This window comes from Aquila chrysaetos, chromosome 1 (assembly GCF_900496995.4).
Source record: "Aquila chrysaetos chrysaetos chromosome 1, bAquChr1.4, whole genome shotgun sequence".
Lineage (NCBI taxonomy): Eukaryota > Metazoa > Chordata > Aves > Accipitriformes > Accipitridae > Aquila > Aquila chrysaetos.
The window spans coordinates 40,308,011-40,322,415 of NC_044004.1; the positions used below are offsets into that span (position 1 = coordinate 40,308,011).

Below are 14,405 nucleotides of genomic sequence, written 5' to 3' on the forward strand. Positions count from 1 at the left end.
TTTTATGATTGTCATGCTGAAGTCATAAGGTATGTAGGACACTCTTTAAGAGTCTGTGATTTTGCAAGAGGCAGCCTGCAACAGCAAACAACAGATGATAGCTGGCAGGTATTTAGCTCTGGGGGTGGCAAGTGGGGAGTTACACATTTCCTGATCCATACCAAAAGATATCTTTCGTCTATTTACAACCCAGTCATTTGAGTATGGGATACTTTAGTATCCCTAAGAAGTCCCTGACAGAACTATGTATCCCCATATTCTGCATAAATTTTATGTCTGGTTGCATATTCACATACACAGCTACTAATAAATTTATAGCCTAGTACTTGAATTTCACATTCACATCTGAGTCACTCTTCAGCTGCATATCTGTATTAATGACAGGTTCTTGTTTTTCCACTCCTTCTTCCAGACAGCTACAGAGGGTATGTCTGCTGACTCTCCTCCATTTTCAGACATGAATTCCCCTGTCCCTGCATCTGAACATAACTACAAACTTCCTGCTTATACAACCAAATAATTTGACTTTACTGAATGTAAAAGTACAGTATATATAATAGGGAAGACAAACTCGCTTCATAGCTCAAGCTGTAGTGATGCTTGCTTTGCCATTTCTCTTAATTATTTTGAAAACTGCTTTCCTAGCTAACAACTATAACCTAGCCTTTTAACACTGAGTATGCATGAAGTCACGCAGACTTAGCTTGATGCTATTGTTCTAACAGACCAGTATTGCACAGAGAACCGATATTGCACAAATTTCTTTGGACATGAAATAAATTGTGACCCTTTTGTAAAGCATTAAAAGTTAAAGAGTGAAATACTATATGGATTAACAACCATTTTCACATACTGTTTATGCTTCACTTACCGTTCTAAATCTAATGAGATGTTTCATATGCATAATTCCTTTGCAGTAGTTTTGTGGAAGCAAACTGTCATCCTGTCCTTTTATTACAGCAACCAAATCCCATAAATTTTTGCTGCCTCCTGGAGGCTAAAATTGTTAGGGAAGAAAAGAGTTGTATTACAGTAATGTTCAAGAGAGAAACTTGAACTTACAAAGACATTGGAAAACATTTGTCAGTCAATTTCAAGAAATACAATTTCAGACGATTTCAATATTAGAAGCTTTACTATGAAGACATGAATTAGTTCAAGATGCTACAACTCCTTCAGTCTTCTTGAAGGCTGTGAAGATAGAGCAAGATCTGTGGACATAAGTATTCAGTTATGTGTGGACATAGTTGATGGCTTGCCTTAGAGTTTTCCCTTTTGGTCCCAAAGGAATACAAGCTATCTGGTGGCTACTGCTGGCATAAAACAACATTCAGCTGCTGGGATGCAGGACATGCCCCAGTACTATTTTAGCATTTCCTGTAGAGCAAAAGGCATGGGCCAGGTAAAAAACAACTTCAAGGCTCGACTGCCACAATCTGGGTTACTATTTTAATAATAAATCTTAGATCAGACAGATATGGTATAACTGTATATGCACAAAATCTTGCAGGCCATCAAGGCAATTTTTTTTAAAACACATTTTAAGCATTTTTATTGTCTAACATTTGAATCAATCCTTCTATAGAACTAGGACAATGGTTTAATATTGAATGAGGTCTAGAAGAGAGTGAGTAATTAAAAGCTTAAAAAAAAAGTAAATCATTAAACCTTTGAACTGAAGGAGCTTTTCTAAGAATAACAGGATTACAAGTTTAGAAGTCCAATTCTTTCTGAGCTGGTAAAAAGCAGGACATCCTGCTAGGGAGAAAAAAAAAAAAAGAAAAAAAAGAGACTATTCCCTCTTTTTTCAGTCCCTTAAACCTCTTATTTGACTCCCTGTAGTTTAAGCACAACACTTTATTTTCTGAACTCAAAAAGCACTGAACACAGCTGATCAAAAAAAGTTTTTGTTCTTGGAAAATTCTAATCTTATAAACAGTTTTACTCTCGAATCAACATGGGACATCAAAATTCATAACTTCTGTAAAACAAGGAATTCCATAAAAATATATTTTTAATAAAACAAGAAATTTCAAGATTTGTAATTGAGGAAGATTGTTTCAGCATTTCTAAATCATAGACTTCAACTTCGCTAGAAATCAAAACAAGTATTTTGGATGAACTAGGTCTTTGTAGATCAGTGTATTGACTTAAGTCACAACAGGGCTTGACACAAGCTGTAGTTCCAGGGCATTTTTGTCCTTGTTCTACCTCAACTACAGTTCCTATGCAGATAAGCACTCACAGGAACCCAGTAGTTTATATTTTTAACTCAATTGCACAAAAAGGCTGCAATGATTTATAGGAAATACTACTGTATAATGGAGCAAAGGCAATTGATGGATACTGGGGCATGGCTCATCCAGATCTACAGCTCCTAGAAGGTAATACAGCAGTTTTGGCACAGGCACTTGGGCAGTTCAAACCTTATCTGTAACGAGGGTGTCCCTTTGATGGTTTAAAATTAAAAAATCCAATGTAGTTTGATAAAACACATCTTTTCATTTTCTTCAATAGAAAATTGCTGTCAAATCAAACTTTTCCTATGGAAAATTAATTATCCCACCTGTTTCACTTTGTGAAAAATTAGTGTTCACAACTGACAAACAATTCAGTCATGGACATGTTTACATGAAGAACTTTTAAAGAGACTGAATTGATTTCTGCATATTTTCTGAGCCCTCTTTAAGAAAGAGAGAAAAAAAAATGGTAGAGAAGAAATTAATTTCAGTTTTGGAGATCGACTTCAGAAGAGAAAGTCATGTACACTGACAACATCCTTAAGTTTGCAGAGTACTTACTGAAAAACATTCTGAAAACCACCTTAGTTTTTTTCCTCGAGGATTTCCTGTCAATTTTTCCACTTCTTGTTTAATATCCCTGGAAACTTTACCACACAGCAAAGGAGGAGCACCAGATTCCACAGCACGATCTAACACACACAAAGATTTATACATGAAAATTAAAAAAACAAGAAAAAAAGAAAAAAGTATAGTACATACAGAAAATTAAAATAACAGCATATACAATTTACTTACCTGTATTACCGATAATCTCATCCCAACATCTATCTGCTAAGATATTTATTTGTAGAGGGTTTATAAGAGGTGTCAATGACCAGAGTCTCACAGTGGAGTCACGAGAGCAAGATGCCATAGTAAATGGACGACTAGGATGACATGTTAATCCTAGTAGAGAGGGCATTTAAAAATGTAGTCAAATAATTAAGTTTATCTAATAACCAGTTTACATTATTTTATAAATTTTAAGATATTTTAAAATGCATTTCAATACAGAAATAAAACAAAATTTTAAAATATTACCATATACATCTGCACCATGATCATAAACTGTGTCCAAACATGTTCCATCTCTTGTGTCCCAGACTCGAATTGTATAGTCCCAACTGCCAGATATTAGAAGGTAAGGAATTTCAGGATTCCACATCAGTCCCCGTACTGGAGCTGTATGTCCACTAAGAACATTTATACAAGCATCCTGTGTATAATCCCATATTCGAACAGTACTGAAACAGGATAAAAAAAAAAGAGACCTATGTCCATCAAATCTCCTACTGAAACATGATTATCTGTCCACTTCTGCAACATTCTAAGCTTCAAATTTATCAGAATATTTATTTGCAGTATGTTTATAGAAGTTGTAATAAGAGAGGTAGCAGCCAATGCCCTTCATGTTTAGGATGGGGTACAAAACACACCAAAGGCAGTTCACCAGGCAAGAAACTATTCCATCCACCACATAGTCTTTCAAAAATCTCACATGCACCATTATCTTACATGTCAGTGAGAGAAAAGAGGTTTGCCCATATGCCTGGATGTGTATTATATTTGTCTGTTAGGACTCTCAAGGGGAAAAGAATGCAAGAAAAACAAAACAGAACTGTAAGATCTACCTTTCCTATGGCTTTAACAGCCTTCTAAACAGACCCAGGAAACTACAGACCTGTTAGTCTAACCTCTGTTCCTAGAAAAATTACGAAGATCATACTGGGTACTATTGAAAGGCATTTAAAGAATAATGCAATCATCAGGCACAGTCAACATGGGTTCACAAAGGGAAAGTCCGGTTTAACTAATTCGCTATTCTTCTATGATAAGGTTACCCTCCTAGTGATGCAGGATGTTTTTCTCAGTACAGTGGCGTTGCTGTTTCTTTGCCTGATTGTTTGCTGATCAGTGGTGGATGGGGGTTCTGTATGTTGCAAAATGTGTGAGAAATTGCTTTTGGACGGCCTTGCAGTTTCTGGGCCATCCCGGACGAGCCCCCACTGAAGAAGATAAGGACTTTAGCCCTTTTAGGTAACTTAGTTTAGAAGTATCCCTGTGAATTACGTCAAAATGTAAGCATAGATAATAGAAGCACTAACAAGCATTCTTTAGGATAAGATGTATCAAACATGCAGATCACACTGTGCAGAATCATCCAAGAAGAGTCAAGTAGCGGACAAGTGAGGAAGACTATGGAAGACCACCAGAGGACTCCTGAAGACCACCAGAGACCTTCAATGTGCCTGCGTAAAGGACATTTGCATATGCTAATAGTTTTCCAGAAAACTAATGAATATGTATAACATTTCTCGGAAATCTAGTGAATATGTATGTAGAACATGTACTTAACGTGCACAATTAGGCCTGACGGTGTGCACGATAGGTGGAGCGATCCCCCGTGCACCCAGCGCTGCAATAAAGAATGCCTGCTTTCTGAAACTCCAAAATCAAGTCTTAGAGTTTCTTCGACTGGCTTTTTCGGTATCACTAGTGGAGGAATGCAAGGTGGTGGATGTAGTTTTTCTGGATTTTAGTAAGGCTTTTGATACTGTCCCTCACAGCATCCTTCTGGACAAGCTCTCCAATGGTGGGACAAGCGGGTTCACAGTACACTGAGTAAAGAACTGGCTGAACAGCAGGGCTCAAAGGGTTGTAGTGAATGGGACCACATCTGGCTGGTGACCGGATACCAGCAGTGTTCCTCAGGGTTCAGTTCTAGGGCCAGTTCTGTTCAATATATTATCAATGATCTGGATGCAGGATTTGAATACACCATTAGCAAGTTTGCTAATGATACCAAACTGGGAGGTACTGTTGATTCTCCTGGGGGACAAGAGGTCTTGCAGAGGGATCTAGATAGATTGGAGCATTGGGCAGTGATTAATGGGATGAAATTTAACAAGTCCAAATGCCAGATTCTGCACAAAAGGGGAGAGAAGTGGCTGGAGAACAGTCCTGCAGAAAGGGATCTGGGGGTGCCGTCGACAGCAGGCTCACTGTGAGTCAGCGGTGTGCCCTGGCAGCCAAGAGGGCAAACCCCATCCTGGGGGCATCAAACACAGGATAACCAGCTGGTCAGGAGAGGTGATTATCCCACTGTGTTCAGTGTTGGTGCAGCCTCACCTTGAGTACTGTGTGCGGTTCTGAGCCCGACAATTCAAGAAGGATGTGAAGGTCTTTGAATGTTTCCAGAGGAGGGCAACAAAGCTGGTGAAAGTGCTGGAAGGCATGTCCTATGAGGAATGGCTGAGGACTTTGGGTTTGTCTGGTTTGGAGAAAAGGAGGCTGAGGGGCGACCTCATTGCTCTCTACAGCTTCCTGAGGAGGGGATGTGGACAGGGAGGTGGTGATCTCTTCTCCCTGGGATCCAGTGATACGACACATGGGAATGGTTCAAAGCTGCACCAGGGGAGGTTTAGACTGGACGTTAGGAAGCATTTCTTTACCGAGAGGGTGGTCAAACACTGGAACAGGCTTCTGAGAGAGATGCTCGATGCCCCAAGCCTGTCAGTATGTGAGAGGCATTTGGACAATGCCCTTAACAACATGCTTTAACTTCTGGTCAGCCCTGAAGTGGTCAGGCAGTTAACTAGATGATTGTTGTAGGTCCCTTCCAACCATAACATTCTATTCTATTCTCCCCTTTGAACAAAGCATTTGTCACATGGCAGAAATGGACACCACACTATCTTAAATTGTGAAACTCCCACCATAATTACACAAGTAATGAGGAAGAATTCATACCAGCTTTCTCGCTATTTTTTTCTTCCCTTTTAACCAAGTGAGTTTCTAACATTTCCTTTTATTTTCAGTAGTTGCTATCTCTGGGTATAGCTAATTGAGCAGACTACAGAATTAGGAAATTAAAAGTTCAGTTTCTTGAAAAGATCATTGTAATTTTGGCAAAATTTTATTGCATTATCAAATATGTTACCAAAGCTTACTCACGGCAGCAAAGCCACCTGTTACAGTTTCTCCAGTGCTGCAAAGGGGCCATTTGATGGACCTTGCCACAAAGTAGAATCCACAAGTTAAAAGGCTATTTTATATATTTACATATGTATAGTCCTACAGCAGTATGTGCTCACGTGTGACCCTCGCTTACTGTTCCAATGTACTGTATAAGCCTAGGTGCTCAACAGGTCATCTGAAATAGCTCTGAGTTTGACTATGAACAGGAGTGTTACCAAGTACAATAAACTCAAAAAACTGCTTACTTTCTGTGTTACCTGGGACTAAGTTATTCACTGATCCCCTTCTCTCAAAGTGAAAGTGTCACTGCATTCTGGAAATCCCTCTGTAATCAAGTTTTATTACATAGCCATGTTTGGTAATAAAATCAGAATATCTCATAATGACACTATGACAGAATTTTGGATTCACTACTTCTTGCTCATGTGAAATAGAGAGAATTTACATGTAAAAAGTTTGTTGTCAAGTTGGTTTCTTTCATGAATCATTATACTATGAACTAACAGATTTTGCTGCAAGCATAGACATCTAATGAATGATAGTGGGGAAAGCAATAGAAGCCAATACTCCAAACCTATGATCTTTTCAAAAATGTTTTGTATACTTTGCAGGTAAGTGGCTTAGAATCATAGAAAAATCCTTCCTCTCCTGCTTACCATAGACTGATGTGCTCTCCCTCAAAAAATGTCATCAAAACCAACAAAACAGAAGTACTTAGCACTCATTAAAAATCTCCACAGATTCTACTTAATTATACTTTTGAAAGACATCAGGTAAGAGCAGGTCTTGCACCCATATCTTTAGACATAACGTAAACACATGGTATCTTCCTTATATAATTCCTAGGAGTAACAGGTATCAGTCACTGACTGTACTCTTGGGAAAGCATCGAAAAGTTGCATTGCTACAGCAGCTGTGATAATTTTAGATAATGATCCTGCTGCCCAAATACTATATTAAGCTAACAGCAAAGCTACAGCCTGAATCTGAACAAGACAGAGATTTAGATTATTATATTATTCAGAGTTTTCAAAGGTGCCAGCACCAGCACAACTAAAGATCTTAAGTTTCTCTAATAGTCCTGCCTGAGTTTTTCAATTTTCTAATACTTCAGAAATACATACCCATCATCAGAGCCACTGCAGAGGATTCCTTCTCTCAGAGGAGACCACCGTACATGAAACACCTTTGCAGTATGCCCTGTAAAAACTTTCAGTGGCTGATCAGAGCTGGTTGCCAAGTAGTAAACACGAACATTTTTGTCCTCACAACCAGTAGCTATCATATCTCTGCAAAATAAAAATAGTAAAATCCTCGGTCACAGAGATCATCAAAAGTACTCACATTTTTTTAGTTTAAAAATAGATATGATGGGTATTTTTGCAATTTACTTTAAAAAATAGCATATTCTTGCTTCCCTTTGTGTCTTTATGATGTAATTATTGATAACCCAATTAAATATACTAAATCAGAAAAAAACCTGATAAAGATCCATTAGTTGCAGTAGGGAACAGTATTTGCATTACAGTCTGACCAAGCACCCAACGCACAACTATTAATAGACTGAATTACTGTATAATTGTTTTTTGACGAAAAGTTCTCATGTTGTTTTTAGGAATTACCTGCAAAATTAACATATATCACAGTGTATTTAGTTGCCTGCTATATCTTCAGCTTAGTAGTCATTAAAAGGAAGCCAATTTAAATCCCTCTTTCCTGAATGTCTGCTTTTTTTTCCCCATTATATATGCAGCCAGAGAATTTTTTTTTCTCTCATCAATATGAAAAGATCCTCTTTTGAAAGTTAACTAAGTTCATGCTGGGCAATGAAATCCACTACTGGGAACACAGAGGGGCTACAGACATATCCTACTGTGGAACAGAAAAAAAATTCAGTGCTCTAATATCATGGTAAATATCACATTCTAAACTTTGTGTTACTTTATTGGTAACCAATTTAAATAGTAAATATTATCAATTCTTTGGGTTAATTTTTTACTTACTTGTTGTTTTGACTCCAATCACAGCCAAACACTGCAGCTGGATGTTTGTACTTGTGAAGAACCTTGCCATCAATGGTTCGAATAATACTGAAACCAATCACAATATAATATTATGAGGAAAAAAAGCATTCCAAGTAGCCTATCCAAAAGTCAAGTTTGATTCTGTGCAAATAAACCAGACGGCAAAAAAAGGACAGAAAGAATATGAGAAATCTTTATTCCTACAGCCCCTCAAGTACAAGTGTTTGTTTCCCAGCAAAACATTTAATTGGACCTCAGAGTCCATGTTCCTTCAGAGAGGCTGTAAAGATGTCCACTGCAGTACCTTCCTCCCTGAAAGGATCCTCATAGCCCAAAATCTAAATTGCAGCTATGGCTTTAAGGTACAAATAGATCTTTAGGGATTTAAAAAACAAACAAACAAGTAAAAAAAAAAAATGGATTGATTGTTTTCTAAAATTCATGCTCATTACGTTTGAGCAGAAATAACACGGGTAGCAAAGGAAAAGAATGAACAAGGATTTTAAAATGTACTGAAACACAATACACGCAAAATTGTTCTCAATGGGCATTTGCAAGTTTTTACAAATAAGCTATTATACTCCTGTAATGGTATAATTGCAACTACTTTGTTTGAAAATAGTGATTTCTAGTCCTTGAAATAACAAATGTAAAAAAAATTTTAAAAATTAAGTAAAGTGGGATAGCTTTTGAAAAGTGTCCTCCATATCTACAAATTAGAAACCTAGAAGAATATTCATGGCTAAACAAAAATCAATATTCAGTTTCACTATCACAGTGTCTTAGACACTATTCTTTTTGCAAACATTTCCTTTTTTTTTCCCATTAAAATCATGAAAAATATATCCTAACAAGTACAGGAGATTAATTTTAAAACTTTTCTTACTGCACAAAACTTGGATTATATTAGTCACTGATAGTACTGTCAAAGTTTACTGACTTGAGAAGTGCATTTAGCAGATTTTTTTTTTCTTCCAATAACACTCACCAAAATCCATCACCGCTGCAGGTTGCTATTCTTTTGGAATCTTTATGACTCCAGGCAATGCAGAAGATTCCATTCTTTCCATGCTTCAAAAAATGCAAAATACCTATCAATAAGAAATAATTCACCCCTTTTTCTCTCATCTATTGACTCATCTTTTTTATTTTATTCTTGTATGGGCTTCAGCCCTTTTCTCCCAGTAAAGTACACTGTACAAAAATCATATGATGAGCACCCAATATAGCTGGGATATTTGAGAATCCAAAAAAACTGGGGCTGAGGAGAGAGACAGTAAAACTGCCATACTCTCCAAGATCCAAAAGACAAAACTGGGTCAAGTTGAAGAATGAGCAACCCTCAACTGTATAAACCTGAAGCTTGAACAAAGGTTAGCTACTTGTTGGAATAATGAAGTCAATGGGTGTCCTGGTTTCAGCTGGGATAGAGTTAACTGTCTTCCTAGTAGCTGGTACAGTGCTATGTTTTGAATTCAGTATGCAAAGAATGTTGATAACACACTGATGTTTTCAGTTGTTGCTAAGTAGTGTTTAGACTAATGTCAAGGATTTTTCAGCTTCTCAAGCCCAGCCAGCAAGAAAGCTGGAGGGGCACGAGAAGTTGGCACAGGACACAGCCAGGGCAGCTGACCCAAACTGGCCAACAGGGTATTCCATACCATGGGAGTCAAGTCTAGTATAGGAACTAAGGGGAGTGGGGGCGGAGAATCGCTGCTCGGGGACTAGCTGGGTGTCAATCGGCATGTGGTGAGCGATTGCACTGCGCATCATTTGTACATTCCAATCCTTTTATTATTGCTGTTGTCATTTTATTAGTGTTATCATTATCATTATTAGTTCCTTCTTTTCTGTTCTATTAAACCGTTCTTATCTCAACCCACGAGCTTTACTTCTTTTCCCGATTTTCTCCCCCATCCCACTGGGTGGGGGGGGAGTGAGTGAGCAGCTGCGTGGTGCTTAGTTGCTGGCTGGGGTTAAACCACGACAATGGGGCATGAATAATTGTGCTACGTGAAAACTTAAGTGGGACACGTATCACGATGAGTGTTTGAGAAAAGATGTTTAGTAGTACAAATGCAAATCTTCTGAGTGTTAGAACTCAGGAACTCCTGAATGTATGTATGTATATTTGTTTTCTGCCAGCCCCCCCACCCCAACTCTGTCTTCTTAAAGAGCATCCTTTATCCTCTGACGCAGATGCCACTGTTAATTATGTCTGTATAATCTGAAGATTATAGCTGTATACTAAGAATACAAAAAATATTATAGAATACTACAACATAGTATTAAATAGCTCCTTCTGCCAATAACAATTATGCTACTGTTTCAGGACTTGCAAATGCCTGCATAGATTTCAGGTAATAAAAGGCAAGATTCTAAATAAAACATACTGTTTAGTGTGCTGCAAAATGGAGCTTTATTGGTCTGGACTTCAGGGACTGAAATTTTTTTCTGAGCCTTGTTTGAAAATACAGAACATCATTTTACATTTTGATACCCAGTTTAAAGTCTGTATGTCCATATACATTTACACATGTAAGAAAGAATCAGCTATGCTTTTGCTGTGTATCACTACAGGACCAATTTTAAGATAATTGAGACCATCTGGTGCTTCATCATTCTCATGTCACAAACCCAGTCTGAGGAAGTAAAAATACTTCTGCCTCAGATATAAACTGGCACCCACATAATTCTTTCTATAAATTTTTATATCATAGCACCTTTTAAAAACATACGAATTTTGACCCATCTTTATTTGTTGACAATAGAGGGAACGACTAACTTACATTTCATATAGACAAAAAAAGAAGTAATCTCATCTTACCTCACTGAATCTGGTTATCATTTTGCCTTTTGGGACATCCCAGATGAAGCCACCATTTCTGGATGTTGCACCTGCTATGCAGTTCAGATCTCCTTTGGAGAAAGACATTTGTAAGATCTCACAATAAATATAAGATCCCAATATTGTTTGACTAGTGTGTTTCTACTTTAAATTCAAGAAAAGTAATATAAACAGAAGATGTCAATGGCACATAAACAAGAGTTTTTCATAGTTTAAGGCCAGCATTTGATACTAAGTCACAAATCCAATTTCAGCAAAAGCCTGACCTGCTTTTCTACATTCCTATTTTTGAGGTAAGGGCAAAATAAAAGTTGTATTGTTGTAAAAAGTATTCTCAATGCCTGCTGAAAGTCTTGCAGTTAAGGTGACAAGAAAATAACGTCCATGATGCATATGACAAACTGAAAAAGAGATATAGTCTCAATGTTTCAAGCTTAAAGTTGTAGCAACTACAGCATTTTCTTTTAAAGTTCCCTACGTACTAAGACAAAGCAGGAAGAATGCAATAGAACATATAACAGTACTTTGGCTTCTTAACCTTGCACCACTGCAGCACCTAAGCCCATCAAGAATGTACCTGAATCTGTAACCACACTCTACAGGGTGGAAAATCTGAATATATGACTCCATTCAGGAGTAAACCAAAAGGCACCAAATTCTCCTCACCACAGTGACCCTCTATCCCAATGTAGCTATACTTTTCCTAAATAGCTATATGGCACATTCATATAAGTTTTTACTGTTATTTTATGCCACACTTCAGAGGTCGAAAAGGCAGTCTACACAGGAGAGGTCTAGAAAAGTGTATATATATATATAAGATAGAAAGAGATTCAGGTAGGAGAACGACAGGAGAAAAAAAAATAAAAAAGAGAGTAATCAGTATGTTCAAAGGTTTTTTGACACCAAATAAAAATGATGGCATGCAGTGGATTATATATTAGGAATAAAGTACAAGGCGGAGAGGAACTCTCTAGGAGTAAGGGATGTGAAAGAAGCAGAAGTTCTGTCTGGAATGGAAAGGAACTTTTGGACAGGATGGTAAGGGACTGAAGTTGAAGCACGTGCTTCCAATTAGCTTAAATTTACTTTTTTTTTTTTTTAAAAATCAGAATACAAGACTTGAAAAGCACCCCTCACAGTGAACAACTACTACAAACTGAATTTAAGTTTCAAAACAAAAGAACACAAAAGAAAACACCGTATTTCATATTGTCACAATTTCAATCTAGCAAGACAAATAATCTGTGAAGAGAAACAAGGTGCAAGAGACTCCCTGAAATGAAAAAAGTGCAAATTCATTTCACATAGGCAGACTACTTTCAGCTTCCCACTACAGTATTTTTTTTCTGTCAGCTATTATTTCTTAGAGTTTAAAAGCATAGGAGAGAATGGCAGTGAGCTGAATTATTTAGACTTTTAAAAAAATGCATCTGCTGTCCAAAGAATTAAAACAGAATAAGAATGCCTACCTATCATCAACTATTTACATTAGTAACTATCAGAAATGTACTCGCAGGTTGACCTAAGTGAGTTGCAGAACAGTTTTAAGAAGAAAATTTCCCACTGACTTCAGTGACTTCTCTAAGAAAAGGTAGATGCTTTGCAGAAAAGGTACTCCCTATTCTAAGAAAGTAAAAACAGAGCTCTTCAGTGATTAGAATCCTACACAAAGAAGGAAGAGAAAGAACTAAACACATATGTTCCACTTTTTCAGCACAAAATAGAATCTGAATTCCTTTAATTAGCTGCTTCCCATGCAAAGAAAGCCCTTTCATCGTCTGCATAATGTAATGCTAGAAAGGTTCTGGAGATCTTCCTCCCTCCATTCTGACTCAGTATGAAATACTGAGATCATTCCTCATAAGGCTAAGCCTCAACAAGGTGGGAAGCATTGAATTCTACAGGTTTCACAGATAATAGTTCAGTTATGTTTCAACATTATTAGATACCCTCCTATCTAAAACTACAACTTTTATAACACAAATTCTGCTAGTCAATGCTAATTCAAAGAACATTTAGACCTAAAGCAAAATATTCTTACCTGGAGCCCAAGAAAGGGAATAAATAACCCCCTCATTACCAGGAGATGTGTAAACTGCTGTTAAAGTATTTATGTCCCAAACTTTTATTGTGCCATCAAATGAAGCTGTAGCAAGAAGATCAGGGTTATCAGGTTTGAATTTGCAATCAAAGATGGTCTCAACATGTCCCTTAAATGAAACAAATATTTAATCCATTTTTATTACATTTCATTTTTTTCAGAAGTCCAAGTCTAGATCAAACTCTAAAATACATTGTATTATAACCCGTCAGGTCAATTATGAGTTCCAAAACACCTGTATGTTATGGCTCATCAGTCGAAATTAAAAGGCATAAAATAGCCTGGACTATAACACACCTCCCTTTCATACATCATTACTAAAAAGAAAAATTCTGCCCTGAAACAACAGGGCGATGCAAAGCCAGGAGCTTGTTAGCATTTTCCATTGGAACCGAGTTGCTAAAAAATAGAATTAAAAAAAAAATTAAGCTAAAAAAACAACCAAGAAAAATTAATTTTTTAAAACAGAAATAATTTTCCCCTTTAGATAAAAAGTATCCGACTGAAAAAATAAAGCTTGGTATGTTGAACATGTTCTACAAGTTTTCTAGTATTCCATTGAGTTTTCTGTGTTTCTAAATACAGTCTGTGCTCTATTGTGGTTTAAACTTCAATCCATTAGAAAATTCACATGTCAATTGCTTGTTTTCGAAGACATGCATTTGTAGAATTTAGCCTGACATATATATGAGAAACAGATAATATATAAGAATTTTTTTAAGCCTTAGTTGCTTTACAGGACCAAAACCATCAAAAATGGAAAAAGAACACCAACCAGCAGCCTCTATTCAAACATGTATGGGAGTACAGCTGAAAATTATTCAAGTTTTTCCAATGAAAAGGAAATGGGGAAAGGGGAAAAGAGAAAAATCCTCAAGAATAACTAAAAGTCCAGTGAATAAGAGGCTCACCTAATATGTGATAAACCTGGTTTTTAATTTCTGCTTCAAAGAAGATTTAATAATTCAATCTTTGTCATTTTAAACTGAGTGACCTCACCATCTGAGTTACATATATTTTTCTCTCTGATTTGACTAGAACTTTTATTCTGGATTATAGAAAACCCTCCAGATATTTCTGAGAAGGCCATCAAATTAAAATTTCAGTTAAAAAAAAAAAAACCCAAGCCCTTAAATCTTTATTTCTGGATGAAAAAAATTTGCCAGAAT

The 14,405-nt window shown here is 36.8% G+C and overlaps 1 protein-coding gene across 7 annotated transcripts in view; it reads right to left on the reverse strand.

Moving 5' to 3' along the window:
- Window positions 1-14,405, reverse strand: part of WDR17 (WD repeat domain 17) — a 65,925-nt gene that overhangs the window by 19,105 nt on the left and 32,415 nt on the right. For all 7 annotated transcript variants that reach the window (XR_003925592.1, XM_030029367.1, XM_041122644.1 and 4 more), the window contains 9 exons: window positions 13,177-13,345; window positions 11,112-11,203; window positions 9,273-9,355; window positions 8,264-8,350; window positions 7,385-7,549; window positions 3,324-3,526; window positions 3,039-3,188; window positions 2,802-2,932; window positions 872-997 (listed from right to left, as the gene is read on the reverse strand). Coding sequence is in view for 6 of the 7 variants with exons in the window: in XM_030029367.1 (XP_029885227.1) it covers window positions 872-997; window positions 2,802-2,932; window positions 3,039-3,188; window positions 3,324-3,526; window positions 7,385-7,549; window positions 8,264-8,350; window positions 9,273-9,355; window positions 11,112-11,203; window positions 13,177-13,345 (1,206 nt within the window). In the remaining variant the exon portion in view is untranslated. The remainder of the gene's footprint in view (window positions 1-871; window positions 998-2,801; window positions 2,933-3,038; window positions 3,189-3,323; window positions 3,527-7,384; window positions 7,550-8,263; window positions 8,351-9,272; window positions 9,356-11,111; window positions 11,204-13,176; window positions 13,346-14,405) is intronic.